Source organism: Bos mutus, chromosome 21 (genome assembly GCF_027580195.1).
Source record: "Bos mutus isolate GX-2022 chromosome 21, NWIPB_WYAK_1.1, whole genome shotgun sequence".
In the NCBI taxonomy this organism is placed as follows: Eukaryota; Metazoa; Chordata; class Mammalia; order Artiodactyla; family Bovidae; genus Bos; species Bos mutus.
In genome coordinates, this window is record NC_091637.1 from 27,451,267 (window position 1) to 27,478,705 (window position 27,439).

General features: G+C 43.0%; 2 protein-coding genes across 2 annotated transcripts in view; both read right to left on the bottom strand.

Annotated features, from left to right (window-relative positions):
- Positions 1-27,439, bottom strand: part of ENTREP2 (endosomal transmembrane epsin interactor 2) — a 241,340-nt gene that overhangs the window by 57,573 nt on the left and 156,328 nt on the right. The window lies entirely within an intron of this gene.
- Positions 4,657-6,231, bottom strand: NSMCE3 (NSE3 homolog, SMC5-SMC6 complex component). The gene has a single exon (XM_005911712.3). The coding sequence runs from the start codon at positions 6,074-6,076 to the stop codon at positions 5,219-5,221; it is 858 nt and encodes a 285-aa protein (XP_005911774.2). The 5' UTR covers positions 6,077-6,231; the 3' UTR covers positions 4,657-5,218.

Sequence of the window (27,439 nt, forward strand, 5' to 3'; positions counted from 1 at the left end):
ATTCAGACTAACAGAAGGTAAATAATATCTCTCTGTGATCTTAGCAGCCATTTAAAGAAAGTTTTATTTTTAATTGGAGGGTAATTGCTTTACAATGTTGTGGTTTCTGCTGTACAACAGTGTGAATCAGCCATAAGTATACGCATAGCCCCTCCCTCTTGAACCTTCTTCCCCTCAATCCCACCCCTCTAGATCATCACAGAGCACTAGGTTGGGTTCCCTGTGTTATACAGCAATTTCCCATTAGCTATCTATTTTGTGCATGGTAGTATATATATCAATGCTGCTCTTTCGATTCATCCGACCTTCTCCTTCACCGGTGTGTCCACAGTCTGTCCTTTACATCTGTGCCACCATTCCTTAGCAGTCATATTTCAGGATTGCTTAGGTCAATTCATTTATTAGGGTTTCCAAATTAGTGCTAGTCTAAAGCCATCATCTCTACTCTCTTTATTCATGGAAATCAAGATATAGAAGGAGACTCTTCCTCATCAACTGTTTGCCTTAAAGTATAGGTTCATATAGGGAAAGGAAACATGTTAGATTCTTTCCATTTATCTTCCAGATTTCAAAATAATTAGCTGATATGTTGCTAGACTTGCAAAATAAACTCAAGCCTATGTGGTTAGTTAATACTCTTGCCACACTTAAATCTAATGAAACAAAACTTCAAAAAATATGATCAAGAAGGGGGAGAGTATCATGAAAACTTGTAAAATACTTTGAAATGGGAGGAAAAAAAATACTGGATCCTGTCTAGTGCACCTTTCTGAGTTGCCTGTTTGCTGTCTTTGTTTTACAACTCAGTAAGATGTAGAATATTCATGCTAATGCAACTATTTTTGACAAGAGAAATATAACTGAATTTTGTCTGGTGGAATGCAATGATTATCCCTCCATGGATGCTGACCACTTTTACATCTTTCGTAAATTCATTTCTGCATTCTTGATTGCCTATGTGTGTACAGTCTGTGAATTCTCTTTTAGACTGGTAGTGACATCTTACTGGTTCCTTCATTAAAGAATGAGTCAAATACAATCTTTTTCACACAATTTAAAAAAACTAGTTGGGTCCCTAGCTTTCTTCAAAGGTATTGTTTGTTTGGTGTGTGTGTGTGTGTATTTGAATCATTATGAAGGATAAACTTAAACACATTGGATATGTTTCAGTCACTGGAATCGTTAGCAAGAGAGACTCAATTCAAGTTGACACAATACTAATTTACTTTGAAAGCTATCATGTTCCAGGGTCATCATACACATTTCTTGCCCTAGTTCTGAAATCAGACATTTCACCAGTAAGCCCTGATTCTTTTCAAAGAGAATGGCACTGAAGAATAGATGCTTTCAAACTGTGGTGCGGGCAAAGGCTCTTGAGAGTCCCTTGGACTGCAAGGAGATCAGACCAGTCAATCCTAAAGGAAATCAGCCCTGAATATTCATTGGAAAGACGGATACTGAAGCTGAAGCTGAAACTCCAATACTATGGCCACCTGATGAGAAGAGCCGACTCATTGGAAAAGACTCTGATGCTGGGAAAGATTGAGGGTAGGAGGAGGAGGAGTTGACAGAGGACGAGATGGTTAGATAGCAACACCAACTCAACGGACATGTATTTGAGCCAACTCCAGGACACAGTGGAGGACAGGGAAGACTGACGTGCTGCAGTCTATGAGGTCACAGAGCTGGACACGACTTATCAACTGAACAATATTTTGATAACAATGTTTTCATGCTAAAGGTGCTCTTGCCGCTTGGGTGGTCACTGTTTTAAGCATTTTCAGTTGTTAGGTGTAACACATCATGTGTTCATACTGCAATCTTGGATTCAAATTCACAATTATAGGGTTTTTATTTAATCACATCAACCTTATATCTCTACTTCCTTTCAACCATGCCCCAAACCTTACTTCTCATTGTAATTAACCATCTGATTTAATCTCATGATACCCACAAGTCTCAAAGTAACAATGCTAATACTACCACCAAAAACATGATTATTGAAAACAAGGATTTTGTTTCCTTTTATCCTTAGAGAACATTCTACCAGGATATGTAGCCAAATTACGGTGTCCTAGAGTCACCGCAGTTCCCTTATGTGTGGTTATGCTACCAACTGGGAACCTAGGTTATTGTCGCATTTTTGTTAGGGATGGTTTTCTAAGTTTGTGTTGCTTGCAATTATATAAAAGAATCTTAAAGTCAAATCCATAAGAGTTTTAAGTAAGTCTAGCTTTTATTCTATCTCATCCCTCATCCATTCTACTTCCTCCCTTCTCTTAAAGGTAGCTTTTTTTTTTTTTTGGACATGCTTCACAGCTTGTGTGATCTTAGTTTCCCAACTAGGGGTGGAACCGGAGGCCCCTCGGCAGTGAAAGCTCAGAGTCCTAACTACTGGACCACCAGGGAATTTCCTGTTTTTCTTTTTTTAAACTTAGGCAAGGTCATGACATCTGGGGTGCTATGTACCTTGATTCCACTCTGGGATTCTACACTTTGCAGTACTTCCTATAGGTGTTGGCTCATAAAAGTGAAGACCTAAGGGTTATTTAGACCTCAAGCAGTCATAGACTCTGAAAGTTCAGGCAAACTTTTGACAGATCAACTCTTCAAAAACAATTTGATTTCAATCTTGCAATTTATCCCTTTCCCCCCCAACACCGTAAATCAACTTACCCCAATAAAAATTATAAAATAATGGGAAAAAAACCAATTTGATTCCATTTGGTGCCATGTGCCACTAGGTACACCTGTACTTCTTTTCTAGACACACACCTTAGGTTTGCTGTAAGCATATTTACTCCCTTTGTGGTCCTCTCTGTCTTTCTCTCACTGATTTGACTGTGCCCCTCTGACCTTCATGCTTTTGGTGGACAGGCCACACTTCAACTCTTCTTCTCTCAGTCATATTGTTCTTTAAAAAATCTTAGTTGGGCATCCAACTCCTACCTAACCTTTATCCTAAACCACTCGAATCCATTCACATGTTTTAACAGTGAGAGTGACAACTATAACACAGATTTGATTTTTGCCTGAGAATGTGATTTAATTAGCCTTCTGTTTTATTTACCAATTGGGGGTTCAGATGTAGTTACATATCAACATACTTCTGTATTCTGTTCATTCCTGGATACAAACCAGTCAAATATTTTCTGAGTTCATCTCTTTCCTGTTTGTTTTCCTAAATGCAGCCACAGCACCCAACACTTCTGCTACCAATGTACTGTTTCCTAACTTCAGAGTCACTGGGTTCATTAGGTGCAGGATCTGCTCAAGTCACTACAAAAAGGGCTTTTTCCAAATGCTTTTCCATTATATCACACTTCTTTCCAACGTCCCCAGTATTAGCTTCCTCAAGTTCTGAATCATTCAGGATAGAACAGGTTACAATCTGTTACATTCAGGATAGAACAGGTTACAATCCAGAATCTCGGTGTCCTAACAGCAGAAATACCTTCTCCTGTTACATGACTGAAGCAGGTCAAATGGGTTTTGCCTCAGGCTTGGGGCTTCCCTGATAGCTCAGTTGGTAAAGAATCCACCTGGAATGCAGGAGATTCCGGTTCGATTCCTGGTTGGAAGATTCCCCTGGAGAAGGGAGAGGCTACCCGCTCCAGTATTCCTGGGCTTCCCTTGTGGCTCAGCTGGTAAAGAATCCAAGAGCAATGTGGGAGACCTGGGTTCAATCCCTGGGTTGGGAAGATTCCCTGGAGAAGGGAAAGGCTACCCACTCCAGTATTCTGGCCTGGAGAATTCCAAGGACTGTACAGTCCACGGTGCTGCAAAGAGGCGGACACGACTGAGGGACGCGCACTTTCACTTTCAGGTTCACTCAGGCTGCTGCGGTTTTGTTGATAAGCCGTGTCTGACTCTTTGCTACTTCATTGACTGTAGCCCACCAGGCTAGAATTCAGATTTCCCAGGCAAGAATACCAGAGTGGATTGCCAGTCTCTTCTCCAGGGGATTTTCCCAACCCAGGGCCTGAACCCAGGTCTCCCACATTGGCAGGTGGGTTCTGTACTGTCCTGAGATGTCAGACAACCTCAAAACCCCATATCCTGTCCACTACACTGCAGACACCCCCTCCAAGCCTGGGTGGATCCTACTTTCTGCTCTGTTTATGTGGGCTCCATGGTGAGCTGTTTTTCCGTAAACCACACAGTAGAGTCAGACTAGAAGAACAGTCATGATTTACAAGAGAATGAAAGAAAAACTTAAAAAGAAAAAAATTTTAACAGTCCTAAGCCAAGGAAAAAAAGCCAAATTTAAACAAATTTGTGCCCGTAACTTTACATAAACTTCCATACCTAATTATCACACTACCATACACAGTAACAGGCATCAACCGTTTTATAGGTGAAGAAAGGTCTGTGTACAACTTAGTCTCCTTAAATTTGTAAGTTAGGCAGACTCTGAACCCAAGTAGTCTGATTCCCAAATAGGCATGGTTAATCACTAAGACTTTTATCAACTTTTCCATGACCCACAGAAATATATTTTACATCATAATCTAGTATAAAAGTAAAGCAACTTCAACGAAACACTATTTACCTCAATGATATGTAGCAAAAATTGTTTTTTTTCCTTACAATGCTGGTTTTCAGTCATGAAATTTATTTCTCATGACTTAGGGTTAAAATAAATGCACAATGCTAAACTGCTTTAAAAATACAGTATTTATTATAACTATAGTAGCAAAAAAAAATTGAACAAAATGGTCAGCTACACAGCATAGTAATTATCAATGTAAAAAATTATTTGGAAAAACTACAATACGCACATTACTTAGAATGACTCAAAATGCTTATATGCATAGAAAACAGATTTTTTAAATAGCTGCGTTAAAGTAAAAGGGAATATAGGCAATTACATTTTCAATTTATAAAGACTTTTCCTTTACAGAGTGGGGCAGTTCAAAGGCCGGACAAGGGCCAGTTCGCTTATATTTCCTTGGCAGTTCCAGATCAGGGTAGTAAGTTTTCCAATTCGCTTTACAAACCTAACAAGGTTACACCAAAAAACACAGACACTGAAGCAAAACAAAACAAGTCACCCTCTAAATAAAAGTTTAGAATCAAAATGACTTAAAACATTACAAGAAGAAAAGTTTGCAAACACGTCCTGGAACTACCACGAATTTAAACAAGCAAGACGCTTCCTCCCACCTCCAGCCCTTCCCCCCGGGGAGGGAGCGGGCCCTGGGCTGTGCCTCAGATTTCAAGAGACAGGAGAAAGGGTTGGGGCAGGGGCAGTGGCTGGACTCGGGCCCGCGGGCTGGGGTCTGGCCCTGGCCTCCTCGTCCGCCAAAGCCTCGCAGTACTGCGCCGGCCAGTCCTTGGGGTCCTGGTGGTGGATTTTAGCCACGAACTTGAGCACCTTCATCTTGCTGGTCTCCAGGTTGGTGCGCGGGCCCCACTGGAGCTCGTAGTCCACGGGGTCCGTGTGCGGGATGCGCCGGTAATCCAGGTATCGCTGCCGCACGAAGTCCTCGGTGATGAGCTTCTTGGGGTCCCCGAAGATGAGGTGCTTCTTGGTGGGGTGTACCCCGAGGCGCCGCAGGAAGTCCCAGACCTCGGTCTCCTTGATGCTGTTGCCTTTCATGAAGATGAGCCCCAGAACGATCATGAGAAGCCCAGTGGTGGGCGTGCCCTGGTCGCCGCGCACCTCCGCATCCTCTTCCACCGGTTCCAACGTGTTGACCAGAATGTAGGTGTTGCTGCGCGGCTCCAGCTCCACCAGCCGGTACCCGAACACGTACTCCAGGCGCTCGGCCGCCCGCCGCAGCAGCTCTGGGAGCACGTCCTTGTAGTCGCCGACCACGTGCCGCAGGATGTCGGTGCGGCGGATAGGGATCTTCCTCTGGTCCTTGATCAACAAGAACTGCACCAGCTCCGCCACCTTCAGCTCCAGCTGCTTCTGCGAGCGCGGCCCCGGGGCGGGGGAGGCCTGGGCCCGACGCTGCGACGCGGCGCCGCCAGGCCCGCGAGACGTACTCGGGGCCTCCTCGCCGCCGCCACCCGGCTCCCGCTCGACCTGGGAGCTGGGGCGGCCCCGGCTCTTCGGCTTTTGCGACATGTCGCGGCGGCGAGACCCCGACCGCGCGGACTCCCACTAACCGGCAGCGGTGCCAGGGATTGAAGGTCGGTTAGCCGTTAGTCCGCGTAGCTGTGGGCGGGCCCTGAGAAGCGGTTGTGTCACGGAAGCTGCGGGCTTGCGTCACGGAGGCTGCGCGTTGCGTCATCAAGGCCGCGCCGCGTCTAGAGGTCGCTTCCGTCTGGTCGGCGGCCGCGGGCGGCGGCGGCGGTAATAAGCTGGTACTCCTTGCAGCCTTGCGGGTTTTCTTATGACTAAGTGTCGTCCTTATTCGGAGAAGGCAATGGCACCCCACTCCAGTACTCTTGCCTGGAAAATCCCATGGACGGAGGAGCCTGGTAGGCTGCAGTCCATTGGGTCGCGAAGAGTCGGACACAACTGAGCGACTTCACTTTCACTTTTCACTTTCATGCATTGGAGAAGGAAATGACAACCCACTTCAGTGTTCTTGCCTGGAGAATCCCAGGGAAGGCGGAGCCTGGTGGGCTCCCGTCTCTGGGGTTGCACAGAGTTGGACACGACTGAAGCGACTTAGCAGCAGCAGTCGTCCTTATTACCAAACCCTGCAGATGGCGAACAGGAAGCAGAGCTCCTGAGCTAGTGTGCGGCTTGGATGAGGATCGCACCCAGGCCAGGGTTGTAGAAACTTGAGAGTCGAGAGCTCTGAGATTAGGGCTGTTTGTAGGTGAAGGAAACTCCCAGGATGAATATGGGAGAAAAATACGGCGAAGAGCGTGGAAAGGAAGGAAGAGCAATTTTTTTTCCACACAAAACTGGGCGTAAAGAGAATTAAAAGACCCCAAGGACTACTAGTTGGCCTTCGCCAGCCCCTTCTCACCATTTTCCACCAGTTACTTTCTCTAAAGCCCGAGTCTGTTTAGAAACAATGGTAAACACAGCCTCGTCTCGCAAGCAGGGCTCTCCCGGTCTCTTCACCTTTCAGCCTTGATACTCTGTGTAATCAACTCTGTCAGCCGGACAGCTATGGCACAGTCAACCCAGAAAGCACGATGAGTGGAGGGGTTTTGCTTGGTCTGGGGAGTATTATCTCTTGGAAGCACGTGCTCATGGAAAGCATGGGCCTTGAGCTCACAACCACAAATTTGGCAGAAATGGCTAAGAGAATGCTACCAACAGAGAAGTCGGTCTCAAGAGACTACCATTTAATTTGGGGCATCTCTGACCAAGAATTGCTAACATGTTAGTCTCTAGCCTTAGAGATTAACGAGAAAGCGAAAACTCCAGGTTATCATCCCTCATAATCTGTGAAACGTCTACTTTATATTTTTAATTGTGCCGCTTTAGTAACCAACGTGAGTCATTTCATTAACTCAAACCATCTGTAATCTGCTGTCATTACTGCTGCTGCTGCTGCTAAGTCGCCTCAGTCGTGTCCGATTCTGTGCGACCCTATAGACGGCAGCCCACCAGGCTACCCCGTCTCCAGGCAAGAATACTGGAGTGGGTTGCCATTTCCTTCTCCAATGCATGAAAGTGAAAAGTGAAAGTGAAGTCGCTCAGTTGTGTCTGACTCTTCGCAGACCCCATGGACTGCAGCCTACCAGGCTCCTCCGTCCATGGGATTTTCCAGGCAAGAGTACTGGAGTGGGTTGCTAGGATCCACAGATCCTAGCAAATGTGTTCCTTTTCTATTTACTGACTTGCAAAGACGAAACTTAATTTCCCTCTTTGTCTTCTTAAAGCTACCAGAAAGTGGGTAAACTGTTCAAAGAACCAAATCGAGTTCCTCTTTAATGCAAATATACTCAAAGGAAAGCAATTCACAACACATTATTTGAATAATAACATCAAAACACAACCTTATTAAAATTTCATTAAATGTTGGTAGCATAAAATTTTGTTGTAATTTACTATGAAAATGCAATCTGATAATGGCGCTGGAAAAGCAATACTAAATGTAAAATGATATTCTGTGTTGTGATGCAAGTATGCTAAAATCTGGTAAACTATGAGTAATAACTTTCTGTTCCACACAAGATCTAACAATATATCCCCAAGCATCAATCTTAATGGCAGAAGCCTGCTAAGAAAAACGAATGTATCATCAAGGCACTCATTTTTTTCTTTCACAATGGGACAATCCATCTGCTTCAGTTTCCTTGCAAATTAAAATTTAAACTCAAGTGCAAAGAAACCTCCTACAGTTGAGAATCCTGCAAAAGGTCCCTTCAGAAAGATCAATTGTATCTCGAGTTTAAAAAAATCTACCAAAAGATGACAGAAATGGGAAATAAGAGGAAAGCCATTGTCAACTGCTGGGCTGGGGTATTTTTTAGTGTTTTGTCTTGCTCAGGTAGTCACTTCAGTTACCCAGTAATCCCACAGGTCTAGCGACCCCTGTGACTATGAAAATCAGCAGTGTCCATCACCAACATCTTTGCCCAGATAGCAGATTGTCATACTCAAAATGGGTGGAAAAAAAAAAATACCAGTTTTAAGTCTTAAAACACCTCTCTACACAGTGTCTGGAAAATAGAGACGTAAATTAATAGGATTAGGGTGATGTTTTAAGCACTGCAGGGAGACGTCTCCCAGGCCACATTCCACCTCAGGCTGACACTGGAAGCTGTTGTGATGAGGATGGTGGTAATAACACTAACAGTAATAACAAATATAAACAGCAGCAGCTATTGATCACCACAAAGGTAACCTTGGATCAAACCTTGTAAGTAGTCTTGGTATTACCTCATTTAATCTCCACAACAGCCCTGCGAGGCCTATGCTTTTATGACCTTTTCACACAGATGAAGAAACTGAGGCACAGAGAAGAATGTTAACTGTAGCAAGGACCTGAAGCAAGGAAGTTGAAGCTGTGGATCTGAACGAAAGCAGGCAGCCTGCCTCCAGAGACTGCTTTCAACCATATGCTGAGCACACAGAGAACACAGATACCAGGACCTTGAAAAATAAAGGTTTGGGAGTCAGATGGATCTAGATTAGAGGGAAAGCTGCTGACACTCCCTTCCGTTTCCAAATCAACAAAATGAGACTACTAGTCCAGGCTTCAGGGGACTAAGAGTGAGAGGTTTGCCAAAACCTAGCACAGGGCCTGTGTTTCCTTCAGGGGTTTTATGTTAAACAGTCCTCCCTTGGCTTCTGGCAACTGGTGCCAGAAGCCCCTCAGATATGAAAATACTTAGATGCTCAAGGCTCTTATACAAAATGGCATAGAATCTCCATATAACCCATGCACGTCAGCAAACACCTCTAGATTATTTTAATATCTATATGATATAAATGCTAGGCAAACAGTTATAAGTACAATTTAACTGCTATATAAATAATTGCCAGCACTCAGCAAATTTAAGTTTTGATTTTTTGGCACTTTATGGATTTTTCTTTTTTCTCATATTTTCGATCTGCAATTGTTTAAATCCACAGATGCAGAACCTGTGGCTATGGTGGACCAATGGTATTTGAGGGCTGTCAAAGCTGTATGTAGAAAGAGGTTTACTGCAGTGAAGCACATGTACACAGAAATCAGGGAAGAGTCTGGAAAAAATTACCAATGTGCTATTAATTTTCTTTTAAAAAGTGAAATTCAATGTTGATTTTCTTGACTGGGAGATAAATGAAAAATATACTTTCAGTGAATTTTAACTTCATTGTGACATCATGCCTTAGAAGTTGCACACATTCAAGTTGTAAGTAAATTCATCAAACTCAAGTGACTATGATATTTATGACTTTTTGTTCAGCCAGTGGAGGAATAAGAACAAATGGTTAAAAAAGAAAAACATGTGCAAACACTTTATGTTAATGACCTTAGTATTTTTATTACTTGACCCCCCAAAAAATTTTTATTTGAGGCAAAAACTAAGCTAGCTGAGATTTCAAGTCCATTGAACAAAGAAATGCCTAGTATATACTGCTCTTTAGATGCTTCTAAGTAATTGATTGCTTTATTTCATCTCCTTGGTAGCAAATGTCTGCTAAGAAGCTCTAATCATCTCTATTATCTACTAGATTCTTCTCTTCATTCAGCGGAAGTTCTTACAGAAATAGAAGAAGGTTTTAAATTTTATGACTTCAACCTAGTGCAAAAAGCAGGTAGGTAATATATATATTTCAGTGCACTGACATATGTACACCACCATGGGTAAAATAGATATCTGGCGGGAAGCTGCTGTATAGCACAGGGAGCTCAGCTCAGTGCTCTCTGATCACTTACAGGCATGAGATGGAAGGGTGGGAGGGAGGCTCATGATGGAGGGGAGATATATGTACTTATATATACTTATGACTGATTCACATTACTGTACAGCAGAAACCAACACAACTTAAAAAGAAAAGCAGGTAGAGACTTTTGGGGATGAAAAGCAATGATAAAGCATGCAGTCGTCATGTATAAACAGTTTCTCTGTTTTTTCCAATGGAAAGAAGTAGATGGAGCACAATACGTGAACATAGTAGTTGGGGTGGGTGGGTAGGCAGATGCTATGTCAGTGCATATGGCAGGAAAAGCAATCCGGATAGTTTCATGCTTTTAATGAAACCCCTTGTATGTGCTCACATGTAACTAAGATCCATCATGGTTAAATCATATGATAAGACTACCTAATAACACTTTGTCCCTCAGGAAAGAATATGTTAAGTGGCAACAGAGCCTTCTATGGGTGGTGAAAGGGAGTGGAGAGGTGAGCTCAATGAGGCAGCGTCCTTCAAGTGTTGTAGCCATTTGGCCCAGAAGCCTCCTCTTGGACTCTTTTCAAGAGATATGCATCCTGCAATCACCCAGGGTCTTTTACTTAGGAAAACCATCAAGGCTTATTAAGCTAAAAGGTTACAAACACATAAGGTCTTATTAGTGGCCAATAAGTTGCTGTTTATTTGCTTGCTCTGCCCTCTTTTCTGTATCTGTCCTTCCCCATCTCTCCGAGGCCCCCTTTTCCTGCTTGCACACGGCTCAGTGACCGGTCAGGAGTCCAAGCAGTGTCCTCTCAGGGGTTCACACAGGTTCTCTTTCCTCCTAGTGAACAAGCTGATGGGTGATGTATGCCCAGCCAGGTTTGCCTTCGCTAGGGGAGTCACCTGTCTCAGGTGCAAGCCAATTCAGAGGAGATCTAAGAGATGGAGGAGCAGTCCCCATGCTGCTGTCTGAATCCCGAGATCCAGAGTTCAGGGTCAGACTCCTGGGAAGAGCTAGTTACTGAAACAAGTAAAATCCCCTCCTTCTGCTGTACCTCCCTGAGAGTAGATTACCCTCACTCGAAACTGAGCAAATTCTAAACCCATTCTCTCAGGGAAAACAGGGTGCTGAAGAATGAGCCTTGTTTCATAGGAATGGAACTCGACGAGGTATCGTTACCTATGTTAACCAAAAATTCCCAGAATGGAGACCTACTGGATATAAAGAGGTGTTTGTTGGAGATTTTTTGGCACCGCAGGCCTGGAGACACAGATCCAAGAAAAACTTGAATTGTGTTCCCCCAGATGACAAAATGAGGGAGGCTTTACAAAGGCAGAAAAAGACAAGGTTACATAAGTGATCAAAAATTAGGATCAGAGATGGCAGGAAGCAAGGGTGCTTGTTAAGTTAGGACTGGTTGGGATTAGAAATGACTACATAGTTGTGGAGCAGGGCTTTAAAAATACAAGGTTGTCACTGGCAGCTCCCTGCACATATTTTGAAAACTATGCCAGGCTACCGACCCAGCCAACTCTAGAGCAGTCCACCTCTGGGTTTATCATTTAAGTCAGTAACTACTTTTGCTGTTTCAGCTTTTGTGAATTTGTTTTTATATCACTTGCGGCTAAAAGCAGCTCCAGAGCACCTCAACTGACACCTGTAGATGTAGGAGTCCCAAGGTACCAGTCCTTCCACCTGGCTCTGAGATCTGTAGCCATTCGAATGTAGGCTTGAGATGCTGCTGAAGCTCAGGTAGTGGAGCAAGATCACAGCCAAAAATAAATAAAAAATAAATGGATATATAAATTAAAAAAAAAAATGATCAGGCAAAGAAAACTCTTAAGATGCATAGTGATTTGAAGGCAGGAGAGAGCTGAATTCTAGAACAGATGGCTACCACGGGGCAGAACTAATGGAGGAAACAAATAGTCCATATAATGGAAACATAATGAGAACACATAAGGAGATATTATTAGAGCACAACAAACTGCTTCTAGAACAGAATAATGCTTGATTTTTTTCACTTAAAACTTCAGTAGAGGCACCATAAAAGAGAACATTCCCTGCAGAAAACCAAATTACTATTTTAGGAGGCTCAAATGAAAGACATGTCATATAATACAGAACAAAAAGTTAACGAAATGAAAATCACAAATGAAATATCAAGTTATGAAGGGTAGAAGCAGGAGGCACAATAAGTAAATAATTTACAAGTTTGGGGAAGAAAAAAAATGACAAGAAGCAAACAACATCAAAGAAGAAGCAATTCGGGTTTTCTGTTTGAAAGTGTTCTGAAAAGGCATACTTTAGATACGTGCTGGCAGATTTTCTGAATTTGAAGAAGAGACAAAAATCATATAAGCATGAAACCACAAAGACAAAAACAACAAGTTCTTTCTAGAAATAATCAGCTTATCATCACATTTCTTGCTTTTAGTCTTGGAAACTAGTAGATAATAGAATCACAGTTACTGACTAGAGAAAAGATGGGACTCTTTCCTAAGAATTCTCTACCAGGCAAAGTATTATATCAGCACAAAGGAACTGATTATAGGATGTGCAGGGTGGGGAGTGTGATTTCTGAGGTGGCCGCTGTGAAAACACTCCAGCCACTCACACCAAAGAACGCAATCAAACAAGGATCCTTGGGAGGGGAAGACAGTGAAGTGAGTAACAGCAAGAGCACATTTTGTAATATTTATTTTAAAACCCTAATGGACAGTGATAATGTAAATTATAACACAGTTGTTCATAAGGATTCTCAAAACAGAAGAAGGGATATTTTGATAAGAGCCTGGGCCGAAACACTTTCAGCTCGCCCCAGGAACAAGAAGAAGAGTGGGGAGACGGATTCTCCTCCAGGTGGGGTGGGTCCTGAGGACACTGAGAAGCCCAAGGTGGGAGCTGTGATGTCTCAGCTCCAGACCACTCATGTTGGAGTGGGGTCTTTGGGAGCTCTGTTTCTCTCTTGTTAGAAGGCTTCCTGCTGGGTTTTTCCAGGGAGTGGCAATGAGGGAAGCCTGACAGGGGGTGAAGTGGGGCCTGTGGTCAGTATGGTCCTAGCAATACCCCCGCCCTGGCAGCAACCTCCATCAGCCCCCACTCTCTCCCAGAACCAGCTCACTGTTCTCTCCCGAAGGTGTGAACAACAGCAGGGCGCATCCCTGCAGACAGAAAAAGGGTAACAAGAGAGTATTACTGCTACGTTTGCCAAGACCTTTGAAAACAGATGGAAGGGGGAAATTCCTAGAAAAGCACAACCAGTCAAAACTGGTACAAAAACACAGAAGAGTTTGACTGGTTTTGGGAGCTGATGAATCTGTGATTCGAAACTTCCCCTCAAAGGAAACCCCAGATCTGGGTGCCTTCACTAGTGAATTCTATTGAACTTTAAAACAGAAATAATATGAACAATAATACTTCCAGAAAAGAAAACGGGGAACTATTCCCATGTGTTTTATGAATAAAGCATAAACTTAACATAAAAATCTGACATGGACATTTTGAAAAATCAAGATGAAAGCCCATTCTCCCTCATAAATAAATAATCAAAACCCCTGAATTAAAAAGGCACAAAATCACAAGATTCAACATGAGAACTCAAATCCAGGTAATTCAGTATACTAACAGAATAAAGGAGATCTCTCATATGGTCATCTCAAAAGACAGCAAGAAATCATAAGAGAAAAGTCAATACCTATTCATGATTTAAAAAAAGAAACTGACCAAACACAAAACTTAGCAGTCTTGAAATAGACAGAAACTTAAACAGTCACTATAAACAGTCTGCATTACACATCACACTTTATTGTGAAATATTTAAAGTGTCTCCTCTGAGGTGAGAAATAAAGAAACCTATCCATAACCATGTCTGTTCATCATTTTATTTGAGGTCACAGCCAGTGAAATAAAAGAAAAATTTTGAAGATTGGAAAGAAGCAAAATTGTCTTTCCTCTCATCAAATGTTTTGATTCTGTTGTTGTTCAGTTGCTCAGTTGTGTCCAACTCTTTGACCCCATGGACTGCAGCAAGCCAAGCTTCTCTGTCCTTCGCTATCTCGTGGAGTTTGCTCAAATTCAAATCCACTGAGTGATGATGCCATCCAAACATCTCATCCTGTTGCCCCTTTCTCCTCATGACCTGAATCTTTCCCAGCATCAGGGTCTTTCCCAGTGAATCAGCTCTTGTGTATCAGGTAGCCAGAGTACTGGAGCTTCAGCTTCAGCATCAGTCCTTCCAATGAATATTCACGGTTGATTTCCTTTAGGATTGACTGGTTTCACCTCCCTTGTTGGCAAAGTGGTCTCTGCTTTTTAATACACTGTCTAGGTTTATCCTAGGTTTTCTTCCAAGGAACAAGCATCTCTTAACTTCGTGGCTGCATTTAATACAAAATTTGTGTCCATAACATTATTATACTTAGCCACAAAAGACAAATGCATATGAAATTTGATCCAGGTTGTACATGGATATCATTTTTTTCTAAAGGATACCCTGATTCATATTCTCCAATTTCTTCAACTCAGTTACCAAGCTGAGAAAGCCATACTTTCTTAATTGTAATTTATATGCAAAACATAAAATTTCCCTCCTCTCTGTCCTCCATGCAATGAGCCTTGCCCCTACCCACCCCTTTTGCTTTGTATGTTGTTTATGGTGATTCACAATGGTTTCTGACAATGGTAGCTCATCTACCTTTTTAAAATTATTTCTAGTGTTATTAATTTTAATTTCTTTTAAAATCTATTTTCATTTAGACATGTTTTCTTAATTTAGGAATGCCCAGAGTTCATCTGAAAAAACTCTGAGACTCTAAAATCAAAGACCAGTTTTAGTTGGAACCATCCCTGAGAAACATGAAGCATTTCCATGCATGAGCTGAAAAACAAATAGTAATATGTGTTCGAAACACATAATACAACTCTGAAAAACTGAAATAACTGCACATGAATACAAATTAAAAATGAGGGACAATAATAACATTAAAAATGGACTCTTTCTGCCTTCTTTTTAGAGGCTACCCTGGGGGCAGAGAAGGAAAGAGTCAGTGCCAAGGGCTCCTATCCCTGGAGCAGGGGGGTGGAGGGGGCAAGATGACACAGCCCCTGGGGAGGGGACCAGGAGGGTTGAGGAGACTCTTGGAGGTTCAGGGTGAAGTAGGAGCAAGAGGGCTCTAAACAGAAGCACCCCCACCCTCACTCCCGCCCCCGAAGCTACTCAGACTGGTCTGCTCCTTCCCCAGAGAACCCAGGATCAGGCCCCCTGGGTCATGAGCTCAGTTCCAGAACCACACTGGGGATCCTCAGCAGATAACCATGTGTACCATAAGGAGCCAGTCCAGTCTTTTATAACTGTGGCATTTGGAAAGGAATGTTGTGCAACTGGCTTAAGAGAATGAATGAGATGTGAAATAAACAAACATAAAAACAGGGAACGTTCCAAGACAGAATGTTCCAGAACAGACAAGGCATACAAACTGCTCAGATTCCAAAACCTTCCTTACTTCTTGTGGGAAACACCCCTGTTTGTACCAGCTCCCTTTTCCCATTTTCTGTGAAAGGCACTGAAAAGGTTGGCAAGAAAAAAATGGGAAGTAATTATTTTTGGCAGGATAGGGTTATAAATACGCCCATTCTGAAGCTATGGTGAGAGATCTTCATTAAGTCCTCATCCATTTGAAAATGTAATATGAAGTAGTCTGCCTGTTCATGGACTTAAACTTTATCAACTTCCCGTAGAATATATTCCTACTTGTCTTCAGTGTAAGTGAACTGTGTAGGTCTGTTGAAACACTAGAAAAAATATATATAATAATAATAAGGGACTTCTCTGGAGGTCCAGCAGTTAAGACTCTGCTTCCACTGCACTGGGTGAGGGTTCGATCCCTGGTTGGGGAACTAAGATGCCAAAAATAAAATTAGGACCTGCTGCTCCCTGAGCCAGGATCACTCTACTTAAAAAAGTCTGTGAATGCGGACTTTCCATCTCAAATTCTAAGATGAAATTAAAGATGAAATGCTCATTATGAAGAATTTCATAATTATTTTTTGTGTTGGTAATCAAGTGCATTTCTTGGTCATAAAATGGCTTTCTTCAGTTTTAAGAGAAATAGTTGTTTTTGTCTTTCCACTTTTCTTATTGAAGAAGAAGCCTCTAGCAATCCCTGAATGATACCAGATATCTGCAGTGTGAGAATGAAGATGACACATAATGAGCAAACGTCAAAAATGGAAAAACCCAGGGAAAACAGACCCAGGTTTACAGTTTAAACACCACACACAAAGTTAAGCAAAGATTCCAGGGCTTCAAAAGTCCTCCTTCCACAGGGATCCCCAGGGCACTGGAGTTCAACTGACACCTATGCCGCCACTGAGTCCAGGGCAATACCCGGAGCCGAACTCAGACATAAAACTTTATATACAGTTGTTAACACTTTGCCCATTTACTAAGAATTTGTCTGTCAATCTTTTACACTGTAAATTATAGTAAAGTTATAGGAAAACAGGGAAACAAAGTGCTCTGATTATCTGAGATTTTTGTTGCTGAAAATCTTAGGGACATAAGTAAAGGTTTTTCTGGCTTATCAAATAGAAAATACTGAACAGCATCTAAACTTTATTTGGTGAATCAAGACCTTTTAGTGCTCCAAGGAAGTCCCTAAAGATGAGCACTGCTTTTCTTGAATTTTGCTAAACAAAATTGCCTTTATTTAAAATTTTTATAGCAATTGTTTATTCTTTTAGAGGCAAGTACTGCAAAGAAAAAATCCTCTAAGTAGCCCATAGTCTTGCCACTAAAAAACCCTTCTAAAGTTTTAAAAGAAAAATATGAGTAGCATGGTTAGAGAACTCAAACTTCACAGAAAAATACTAAATGAAAAGGCAAGATCTCCTGTATTATCTGTATTCTAATCCCGCTCTCTAAAACTCCCATCATGAACACTGTCTTTTGACTCCTTCCACAAAACATTGACAATTATGTGTCTACACATATTCATCTATACAGATACAAATGGACAGGAAAGGGGTTTGCTGGATTCTGCCCTACACCTTGCTTCTTCTCATAATAATCTTGGTAATTATTCATACAAAAACATAGAGTTTTAACTTATCTTCCTAATAGCAGCAGCAGGACCTTTAAGCTCAGCTCTTTCATCCAGTGATTCCCCAGCAATGTGATGCCACTCTTCATATCCACTCATCCATCCTTCCACCCAACAATCCATCCATCCAGTAATCCATCCTTCCACCCGTCCATCTATCCATCCATCCATCCATCCAACAATTCACCTTCCACCCATCCAAAAATCCATCCATCCAACAATCCATCAATCCATCCATCCATCCACCCAACCATCCATTCATCCATCCATCCATCCAGATGACAACTAGTTTGGCAATGTGATGATCACTGGGACCCAGGGAGAGTGTCAGGACTGCCAGGCAGTATGGCAGGGACTCTGTGAGCTGCTGTCACATCTGGGCCAGTGATGCTTCAGGGAAGAAATTGGTACCTGGCCTAGGGCAAGTGGTGGGGTACAGGCTGTTGTGGGAGGCCCAGGGTTCAGGGAGCATAAGCATTCAGTGCAACAGGAAACTGGAAGCGGGGTAACCAGGAAAACCTCTAGGACTACAGCAATCCTTGGTGATTGAGATGGAGACAGAACACACAGGGCTCCCCAAATCTGGGGTCTTAGGGCAGAAGCCTGCTCACTTGAATATGAAAGGAAACGTGATCCTGTATGGCTGAAAGATGGAAAATACCAAGATAGCTGAAGAAGGAGGTATCTTATTTCACTGGAAAAGCTAAATATAGTAAGTGTAGAATACCATGTGACAAGGTCTCCTTTCTAATTAACTCTCCGAATTCAGCACATTTCAGAAAAGATAGATTTTTACTTCTGATCACACAGAGCGAGTTTTGAATACTTGTCTGATATTTTTTCCCAAGAGCAAGTTATATCAAAGGACCCGAGACTGACAGGGAAAAAATGGCAAATACTATTTTTTACTTTTAAGTCCATTTGCTGAGAACCCAATGTTTAAAGCAGTAGTTCTCTCTAGCTTTCTGTAACTAAATGAGAACATTAGATGTATCTCATCCCTAAAACCGCACAGGGCACCCTATCCTTTCTTTTCTACAAAAAGTACAGGATGATTACCTGATGAGACAAAATGAAAATCTGAACAGCCACCTTGTAAAAATTAATCCTATGTGGTTTTCAGCTAACATGTAAAATACTGAAAGTTGAATAAAATAATCAAATAAAATACTCAAATATTTAAATAATCTGGAGAGGGACTTCCCTGGTGGTCTAGTAGTTAAGATTCCATGTTCCAGTGCAGGGGTTGTGAATTTGAACCCTGGTCAGGGAGCTATTAATAAGATCCCACATGCCTCACAGCCAAGAAATCAAACCATAAAACAGGAACAATATTGTAACAAACCCAATAAAGACTATAAAAATGGAACACATCCAAAAAAACTTAAAAATAAATAAATAATCTGAATATACCAATCATCACTCCCACTACTTTCCATCAGAAATATCACTTGGCAGCCAGGGCTCTGTGACAACCTAGAGGGCTGGGAGGTGGGTGGGAAGTTCAAGAGGGAGGGGACATACATTTACCTATGGCTCATTCATGTTGATGTATGGCAGAAACCATCACAATATTGTAAAGTGATTATCCACCAATTAAAAATAAAATTAAAGGAAATATCACTTGGCAATGAAAGACTGCTATTAATAAGCTGGGTGGTCTGCAGGTCAGACATTTAGACACAGATTCTTCCCACTGATTTTATAATCCAGAATTGCATGAAATATAAACACAGCAAAAAGACATAAAAGGGAGAGATGATGTTTAGGGAAAAAACAACTTGCTTGTTGCTACAGAATGAATTGTGTCCTGCCCAAATTCTTGTGTTGAAGAACAAGTAAGAACCCTTACTATGACTGCGCCTAGAGACAGGGCTTTCAGGAGGTAACTGAGTTCAGACAAGTCACAGGGGGAGGCCCTAACCTTGTAGAATTGGTGGCCTTACTGCAGATGGTGATTGCAGCCATGAAATTAAAAGACACTCCTTGGAAGGAAAGTTATGACCAACCTAGATAGCATATTCAAAAGCAGAGACATTACTTTGCCAACAAAGGTCCATCTAGTCAAGGCTATGGTTTTTCCAGTAGTCATGTATGGATGTGAGAGTTGGACTGTGAAGAAAGCTGAGCGCTGAAGAATTGATGCTTTTGAACTGTGGTGTTGGAGAAGACTCTTGAGAGTCCCTTGGACTGCAAGGAGATCCAACCAGTCCATCCTAAAGGAGACCAGTCCTGAGTGTTCATTGGAAGGACTGATGCTGAGGCTGAAACTCCAGTACTCTGGCCACTTTATGCAAAGAGTTGACTCACTGGAAAAGACTCTGATGCTGGGAGGGATTGGGGGCAGGAGGAGAAGGGGACGACAGAGGATGAGATGGCTGGATGGCATCACTGACTTGATGCACATGAGTTTGAGTGAACTCCGGGAGTTGGTGATGGACAGGGAGGCCTGGTATGCTGCAATTCATGGGGTCGCAAAGAGTCGGACATGACTGAGTGACTGAACTGAACTGTATTGAACTGACAGGAGGGAAGAGCAAGAGAGCACGGCCTCCCCACATGCACCAAGGACAGGCCGTGTGGCCACTCGGCTGGAAGGCAGCTGTCTGCAAGCCAAGAATCGGGCTCTCACTGGAACTCAACAGGAACTTTGAGAAAATCCATATCTGCTGTAAGCCCCACCCCTGCCCTCTCTGTGGTGTTCTGTTATGGTTGCCCCAGCCGCCCACAACATCCACTAAGGAGCTTTTATGTTTTCTGTTTTAGAAGAGAAACAATATATTGGGTTAAATGTCAACTAATGAGCAACAAAGTTTTCATTTCTGTCATTTTTTCTGGGGGACAAACAGCTGTATACTAAGTAAATGTCTTTCCCCAAGATTCCTGTCTCCAGATCACTTCTTTTATACACTATGACCTCAACAATTACCCTCGAACAGAAATCTGGACCTGTTTAGAGAAGACTCTCAAGAATCTTTGACTGCAAGAAAATCAAATCAGTCAATCCTAAAGGAAATCAGTCCTGAATATTCACTGGAAGAACTGATGCTGAAGCTGAAACTCCAATACTTTGGCTACCTGATAGAGACTCGACTCATTGGAAAAGACCCTGATGCTGGGAAAGATTGAAGGCAGGAGGAGAAGGGGACGACAGAGGATGAGATGGTTGGATGACATCACCGACTCAATGGACATGAATTTGAGCAAGCTCCGGGAATTGGTGATGGACAGGCAAGCCTGGCGTGCTGTAGTCCATGGGGTCACAAAGAGTCAGACACGACTGAGCAACTGAACTGAACTGACTGAACTGGCATGTTTTGACACCTTTTCTAAGTTCATTCCTGGTGAAGGCCGGTCACAGGCAAAGCAGAGAAGTCTTCACATCTCAGCCTTAGGAGCTCGGTGACATCACCCTGGGCAAGGCAGTGTCCTCAAACAGCATAACCCAGGGGCCCCCACCAGCTGGCTGACTCAGTGGGTCACCCCCTTTCTCTTTGACCCCCTTTCCTTGTCAGTAACAGAGGGTCAGAGCTTTCCTGGGGTCAGTAGGAAGGTGAGCAACACAGACATGAAGCACCTGGGGCAGTTCCTGGCACAGAGTAGGAAGCAATTTCTACAAAGACCCACTGTGTTACAGCAGCAGAAAATGCAATGGGAGAGAAGTCCTGGATTTGAACTGGATGTAATAATGGTTCCCACAGTGATTCTGTAAAGAATGTCTTCAGCTTTTGTGTCCCAGCACCTGCTCACATGTTGTGGGGCTGTCATTATCACCACCACGGTACTTTGTCCCCATGGCCCAAGGTCCCCTCCCGCCCTTCCTTACAGAGGCAGTGTCAGGCAGAAAGCATAGGCTCTAGACCAGGAGTCTCTGGGTTCAAACCTCTGTGCTCAGTCCACTCACCAATCCGTGGTGTTTAGTAGGAATGCCTGTCACACAGGATAATGTGAGGAGTTGAAAACAGTAGCCTTCAGCCGTCAGCAAACCTGGCACAATGATGCTCCATGGATGTCCACCTGGCTTCTGCAGGTGACCCAGGTGCCAGGAAAACACCCCTCCCCCACCCAGGTCTGCCTTGTGGGACATAGGCCCACAAGTCCCTCCCCTGGCTCCTCATGAAACCTACAGGGCAGACATCTCAAGAGGTCAAATCAAAAAAGGAAGATGGAGACACAGCATTCTGTCTGAACTGAGAGGGGATTGGGGACAGAGGACAATTAGGAGGTTCTGAAGGCTCCTGACCCCTTCCCTCCCTCACCTTCCATGGTGGCCGTGAGACGAAGGCAGGTCGGCAGCATCCTGAGAGTTCTCCTGACACTGCAAGTCACTCAATGGAAAAGACTTTGGAATAGAGACTCATATCCTGCAAGTCATGAGCTCCACAGGGATCAAGGGGCCAGGATGGAGGCCTGGCCAGTGCTCGAGGGGTGGGCCTGCCCAGCTTGGCCAAGGGACAGTACATTGGGTTTGGGGAGGCAAATACGACCCTGGGGACTTTGTGGGGGCGCCCTGGGCTTGCTGGCACCCCCACCCTCTCCTGGGGGCAGAGAGCAGGCTGGTGGAGGACCACGACTGGTCAGCACGCGGGAGCCAAGAACCACACGCCAGAGCATCACCATGGAGTGCTGGCAGGGACACCTGCAACAGACACGGCCCTGCCACCGCGTAGGTAAACACAGGAGCAGAAAAACTGCAAGAGAGCCTGACAACCAGCCAGAAAACAAAGACCAAGAAATGGGAGCTCCTGCAGCACTGCACGGAACCCCAGACCCCAATCGGAGCATCAGTCCAACCCCAGGACAACTGGAGCTGATCCCGGGGGCCCATGATCACAGGAGACAGAGTCAGAGCTGATGAATCAATTCCAGGGTGAGAATAGACCTGCACCACCATGCAGCTAATAAATAGCTTGGAAAGTGAGGAATGGAGCAGACAGGAGTGAAAATCACAGCGATGGCCTCGGGGGTAAAGTGTGAGATTAGTACAGAAACAGTGTGCAGGGAGAAAGATGGGGAATGAATGATAGTGAGCAGGGTCTAGGGGTGTGGGCAGCTTTCCCCCTTCACTCTAGAAACAAGAGTGTCTTCTCAGAAAGAAACACTGATTTCAAGTTGAGAACTAACTTTGATCTCTCGTCAGTGCTGCTTCTGCTAATTTCACATAAAAATAACTGTTTAAAACATACGCAGTGTCATTTCTCCATAGCTCCTGCCTTTACCAGTATAGGCATCAAGGAATTTCTGAACTTATAGCCACCCAACAGAAAAGAATGACTGTTTCTGGATGGTACAACTCTGCTTACTGCTTTTGCTATTGTCATTTTCTGTGTTGCCAGGTTTATTAGAAATGTTGTTAGTTGTTGTTTAGTAGCTAAGTCATATCCGACTCTTTGTGACCCCATGGACTGCAGCTTGCCAGGCTCCTCTATCCATGGGATTCTCCAGATAAGAACATTGGAGTGGATTGCCATTTCTTCCTCCAGGGGATCTTCCTGACCCAGGGATCTGACCCTTGTCTCCTGCATTGGTAGATGGGTTCTTTACCACTGAGCAACCAGGGAAGCCTAAAGAGGTTAAATCTTCCTTATTTGTAAAGCATGTGATTATATTAATACATGAGTAAAACCACAAGTCCTTGTGCAAAACAAGCACCCCCCTGCCCCCACAAAACAGGAAGAAACCTTAGTTTAAAAAAAAAAACAACACAGGTTGCAAAATAAGTACACAAAGTCAATAATGTTCATCCACACCAAAGACAACAACTGGAATATGTAACTGAAGACCACATTTACAAAAGCAAGACAGGCAAATAAGCACTGTCATTTGAAACTTGACAAGAAATGTCTAAAGCCTATATAAACAAAACCGTGAAATGCTCATGAAGAAGAAGTTTGAATAAGAGGGAAGATATGCCATGTTCCTGCACAAGAAGATTCAACATCACAAAGATGTCAGTTCTCCCAAAGTTAATCTATCTATAAATTTAATATCACAGCAATTTAAAAAATCACATAGTTTCCTAGAAGCCAGGCAAATTGATTATACAGTCCATTCGGCAGAACAACTACGCCAGAATTGCTAATGAAACAATGAGGAAGGCTCACCCTACAGCAGAACAATGAGGAAGGGTAACCCTACTGGATATTGTAGTGTTTATAAAGCCTCTATTATCAAAGCTTTGACCAGACGGACCTTTGTTGGCAGTAATGTCTCTGCTTTTTAACATGCTGTCTAGATTGGTCATAGCTTTTCTTCCAAGGAGAAAGCGTCTTTTAATTTCAAGGCTGCAGTCACCATCTGCAGTGATTTTGGAGCCCCCCAAAATAAAGTCTCTCACTATTTCCCTTGTTTCTCCATCTATTTGCCATGAAGTGATAGGACCGGATGCCACGATCTTGGTTTTCTGAATGCTGAGTTTTAAGCCAACTTTTTCACTCTCCTGTTTCACTTTCATCAAGAGGCTCTTTAGTTCTTCTTCGCTTTCTGCCAACTTTGCCAACAATGGTCCGTCTAGTCAAAGCTATGGTTTTTCCAGTAGTCATATATGGATGTGAGAGTTGGACTATAAAGAAAGCCAATGCTTTGGCCAACTGATGCAAAGAACTGACTAATTGGAAAAGACCCTGATGCTGGGAAAGATTGAAGGCACGAGGAGAAGGGGACGACAGAGGACGAGATGGTTATATGGCATTACCAACTTGATGGGCATGAGTTTGAGCAAGCTCCGGGAGTTGGTGATGGACAGGGAAGCCTGGCGTGCTGCAGTCCATGGGGTGGCAAAGAGTCAGACATGACTGAGCGACTGAACTGAACTGATTATCAAAGCTGTGCAGTGATGCTGGGTGAACTGACTGACCAGTGGAAGGGAATCTAAATATTCAGAGAGAGACCATTTGTCAGCTACCATTTAAAATCACTGCAGGAAAGAATCTGCCTGAATGCAGAAGACCAGGGTTCAATCCCTGGGTTGGGAAGATCCCCTGGAGGAGGGCATGGACACTCCAGTATTCTTGCCTGGAGAATCCCATGGACAGAGAAGCCTGATGGGCTACAGTCCATGGGGTCTCAAAGAGTTGGATGCGACTAAACAGCAGCAACAACAAACTGATATAACTGGATAGCCACATGGAAAGGTTAAGATATATATCAGTTTGCACAAATTATAGCAAGATTAATTCCAAATAGTGGAAACATAAGAGAGAGAAAAAGACTCTTCCTCTATGATCTACAGATGGAGAAATAGTCCTCTTATTCATGCTGCAGAGCAATAGGGAAATGTTGATGGATTTAACTGCATAACATAAAAATCCCTACATGTCAAAAACACCCACCAGAAATAAAAAGATAAACGATGCATTAGGGAGGAGGGTGTAACTTGTATCATGGACCAGAGAGTACCAGTCTTCTGTGTAAGGAGGACTGCGCAGCTCTGAGAAGGACAGGAAGTATCTCTGTACAGGGCCTCAGACCAACCCCAGGATGCACCTGAAGTTACAAAGTGAGGGCCAGGACAGTGCATGTAGCACACATGCACACAAGCCACGAGTGCATATGCACATGACTGCGTGCATGCTAAGCTGCTTCAGTCGTGTTCTGACTCTTTGCGACCCTATGGACTGTAGCTCGTCAGGGTCCTCCGTCCATGGGATTCTCCAGGCAAGAACACTGGAGTGGGTTGCCATGCCCTCCTCTGAGGGATCTTCCCAACCCAGGGACTGAAGCCGCTTCTCTTATGTCTCCTGCATTGGCAGGTGGGTATTTTACATTGGCGCCACCAGGGAAGAGTGGACGGTACACAAACACCTTTATTATTTTAAAATGAAAGCATAAAGTCAAAACCTAAGAATGGCTGCTCTGGGGGTAGGGGTGAGGGTGGCAGTGTGTGGGTGGGAGGCTGATTTGAGACACAGAAATGACAACAGGATGACAATTTGAGACACAGGATGACAATTAGACTCCTCCAAAAATCCTCGTTGTACAGATTTGACTTTGTAATAGCAAACGTTCTATATCATCGTGAAATGAAATTCGACTTATAAAATAAATCTCTAAAAAATCAAAACAAAATGGAGCAAACCAATATACTGGGTTTGTGGCTTAAATGCAGAGAGTGGTTTTAAAGCAACTGTAAAATGAGTAATTTCACTTTATCTCTCTAGTGGTAAACACCCTGAGGGGTAATCAAGGGATGTGTGGGCCCTACAGCCCATCTGCTTCAGCAAGAAAAGATAAGAGACAGAGACAGAGAGAGATTTAAGTGACATTATAGCCATATACAAAAAGAGAGAGGGACACAGACAGATACACTTAGAGAAATAGGAACGTTATATCGTTGATGATAAAGCACACCACTGGTATTTATTAGGTGTGACATTGACATTGTGACTATATCATTTTCAGAAAGGAATCATTTTCTTTCAGAACATACTTCAGTGTTTTGAATGAAACACTATGCTGCTCAGGATTGCTTGAATAATTCAGGGGAGAAATGGTGAGGGGACTTGGGAAAGACGAATGGCCAGGAGGTGCTGAAGCTGAGTGATGGGTGTGCAAACGTTCGATGCATTATATTCTTTACTGGTGCATATGTCTGTGCATAATTATCCACAATTAAAAATTTTAAAAAACATGAAAGATGTAGGTTCAGATCTCAGCTTGGCTACTTAGTCACGTTGACAATTTTTCACAATATCCTATGTTTTGGTAACCTCAGTTCCTTCAATTTTAAGAGAAGACCCTTAAAAAGAAGTCAGAAGACAAGTTAACAATGTAACCAAGGCCGGTAGTGGAGAAGAACTGAAAAAAGGCTAGTTATTTTTTATATTTCTATGAACATAAAACAAATAAATATATAAGTATAATTCTGCCAAATTACTAAAAATATTTTGTTGTTTAGTCACTAAGTTGTGTCTGACTCTTTTGCAACCCCACGGACTGTAGTGCACCAGGCACAAGGGTGGCTTCCTGGGTCAGGAAGATCCTCTGGAAAAGGGATAGGCTACCCACTCCAGTATTCTTGGGCTTCCCTTGTGGCTCAGCTGGTAAAGAATCCGCCTGCAACACGGGAGAACTGGGTTCGATTCCTGGGTTGGGAAGATCCTCTGGAGAAGGGAAAGGCTACCCACTCCAGTATTCTGGCCTGGAGAATTCCATGTACTGTATAGTCCATAGGGTTGCAAAGAGTCGGACACAACTGAGAGACTTTCGTTTTTTGATAATTACACAAAACAGCAATGCTAGACTAGGACTAAACTGATGCCCAATTGTATCCCTCAATTATTGCCAAACCAAAATACCAGTGTCAATGCAACAATTCTGAGTAATATCCACAGAGCTATGTATAACTATTACCATAAATAATATTAAATTTGTGGGACCACAGATGCTACACTAAGTCTGATGTGCCTAAAACTTTGATGACATATTCTGCTCTATTGTTTCTTTAAAAAAACAAAAACACAGTAATCAGGTTAATTATAAAGCTACAGACAAAACATTCTTCCTTTTAAAATACCCAGTTAAATAGAATAATTTACAATGAAGAAATATTTTAATGAAAACAGTCAGGGACAGACCTCAAAGCATTAAGGAACTAGATCTGTACACTCCTGGGACTTATGATCCAAGACTCAATCAAATTTAAACTCATCACTTATGCAAAATGAAACACAAACCTCCCATTAAAATTATCATAACTGCTGGCTTGTTAAAATGCTCAAGTGCATTAGACATACTAGAGGAAAATTCATTATTATATCGTTCCAATAACGTTTCTTTTTTAACCCAGAAAACATGGAGTTTGACCATAAAGCAATGGTAGAATATGTGCGTGCTAAGTTGCTTCAGTCGTGTCTGAATTTTTGGGACCCCATCGGCTGTAGCCCACCAGGCTCCTCTGTGCATGGGATTCTCCAGGCAAGAATACTGGAGTGGGTTGCCATTTCCTCCTCCATGGGATCTTCCTGACCCAGGGATCAAATTGTGTCTCTTAAGGTCTCCTGCATTGGCAAGCGGTTTCTTTACCGCTAGTGTCACCCGGGAAGCCCAGGAAAGGCTACATATTCATGCAAAACTTCCTCTCCTGCTTGAGAG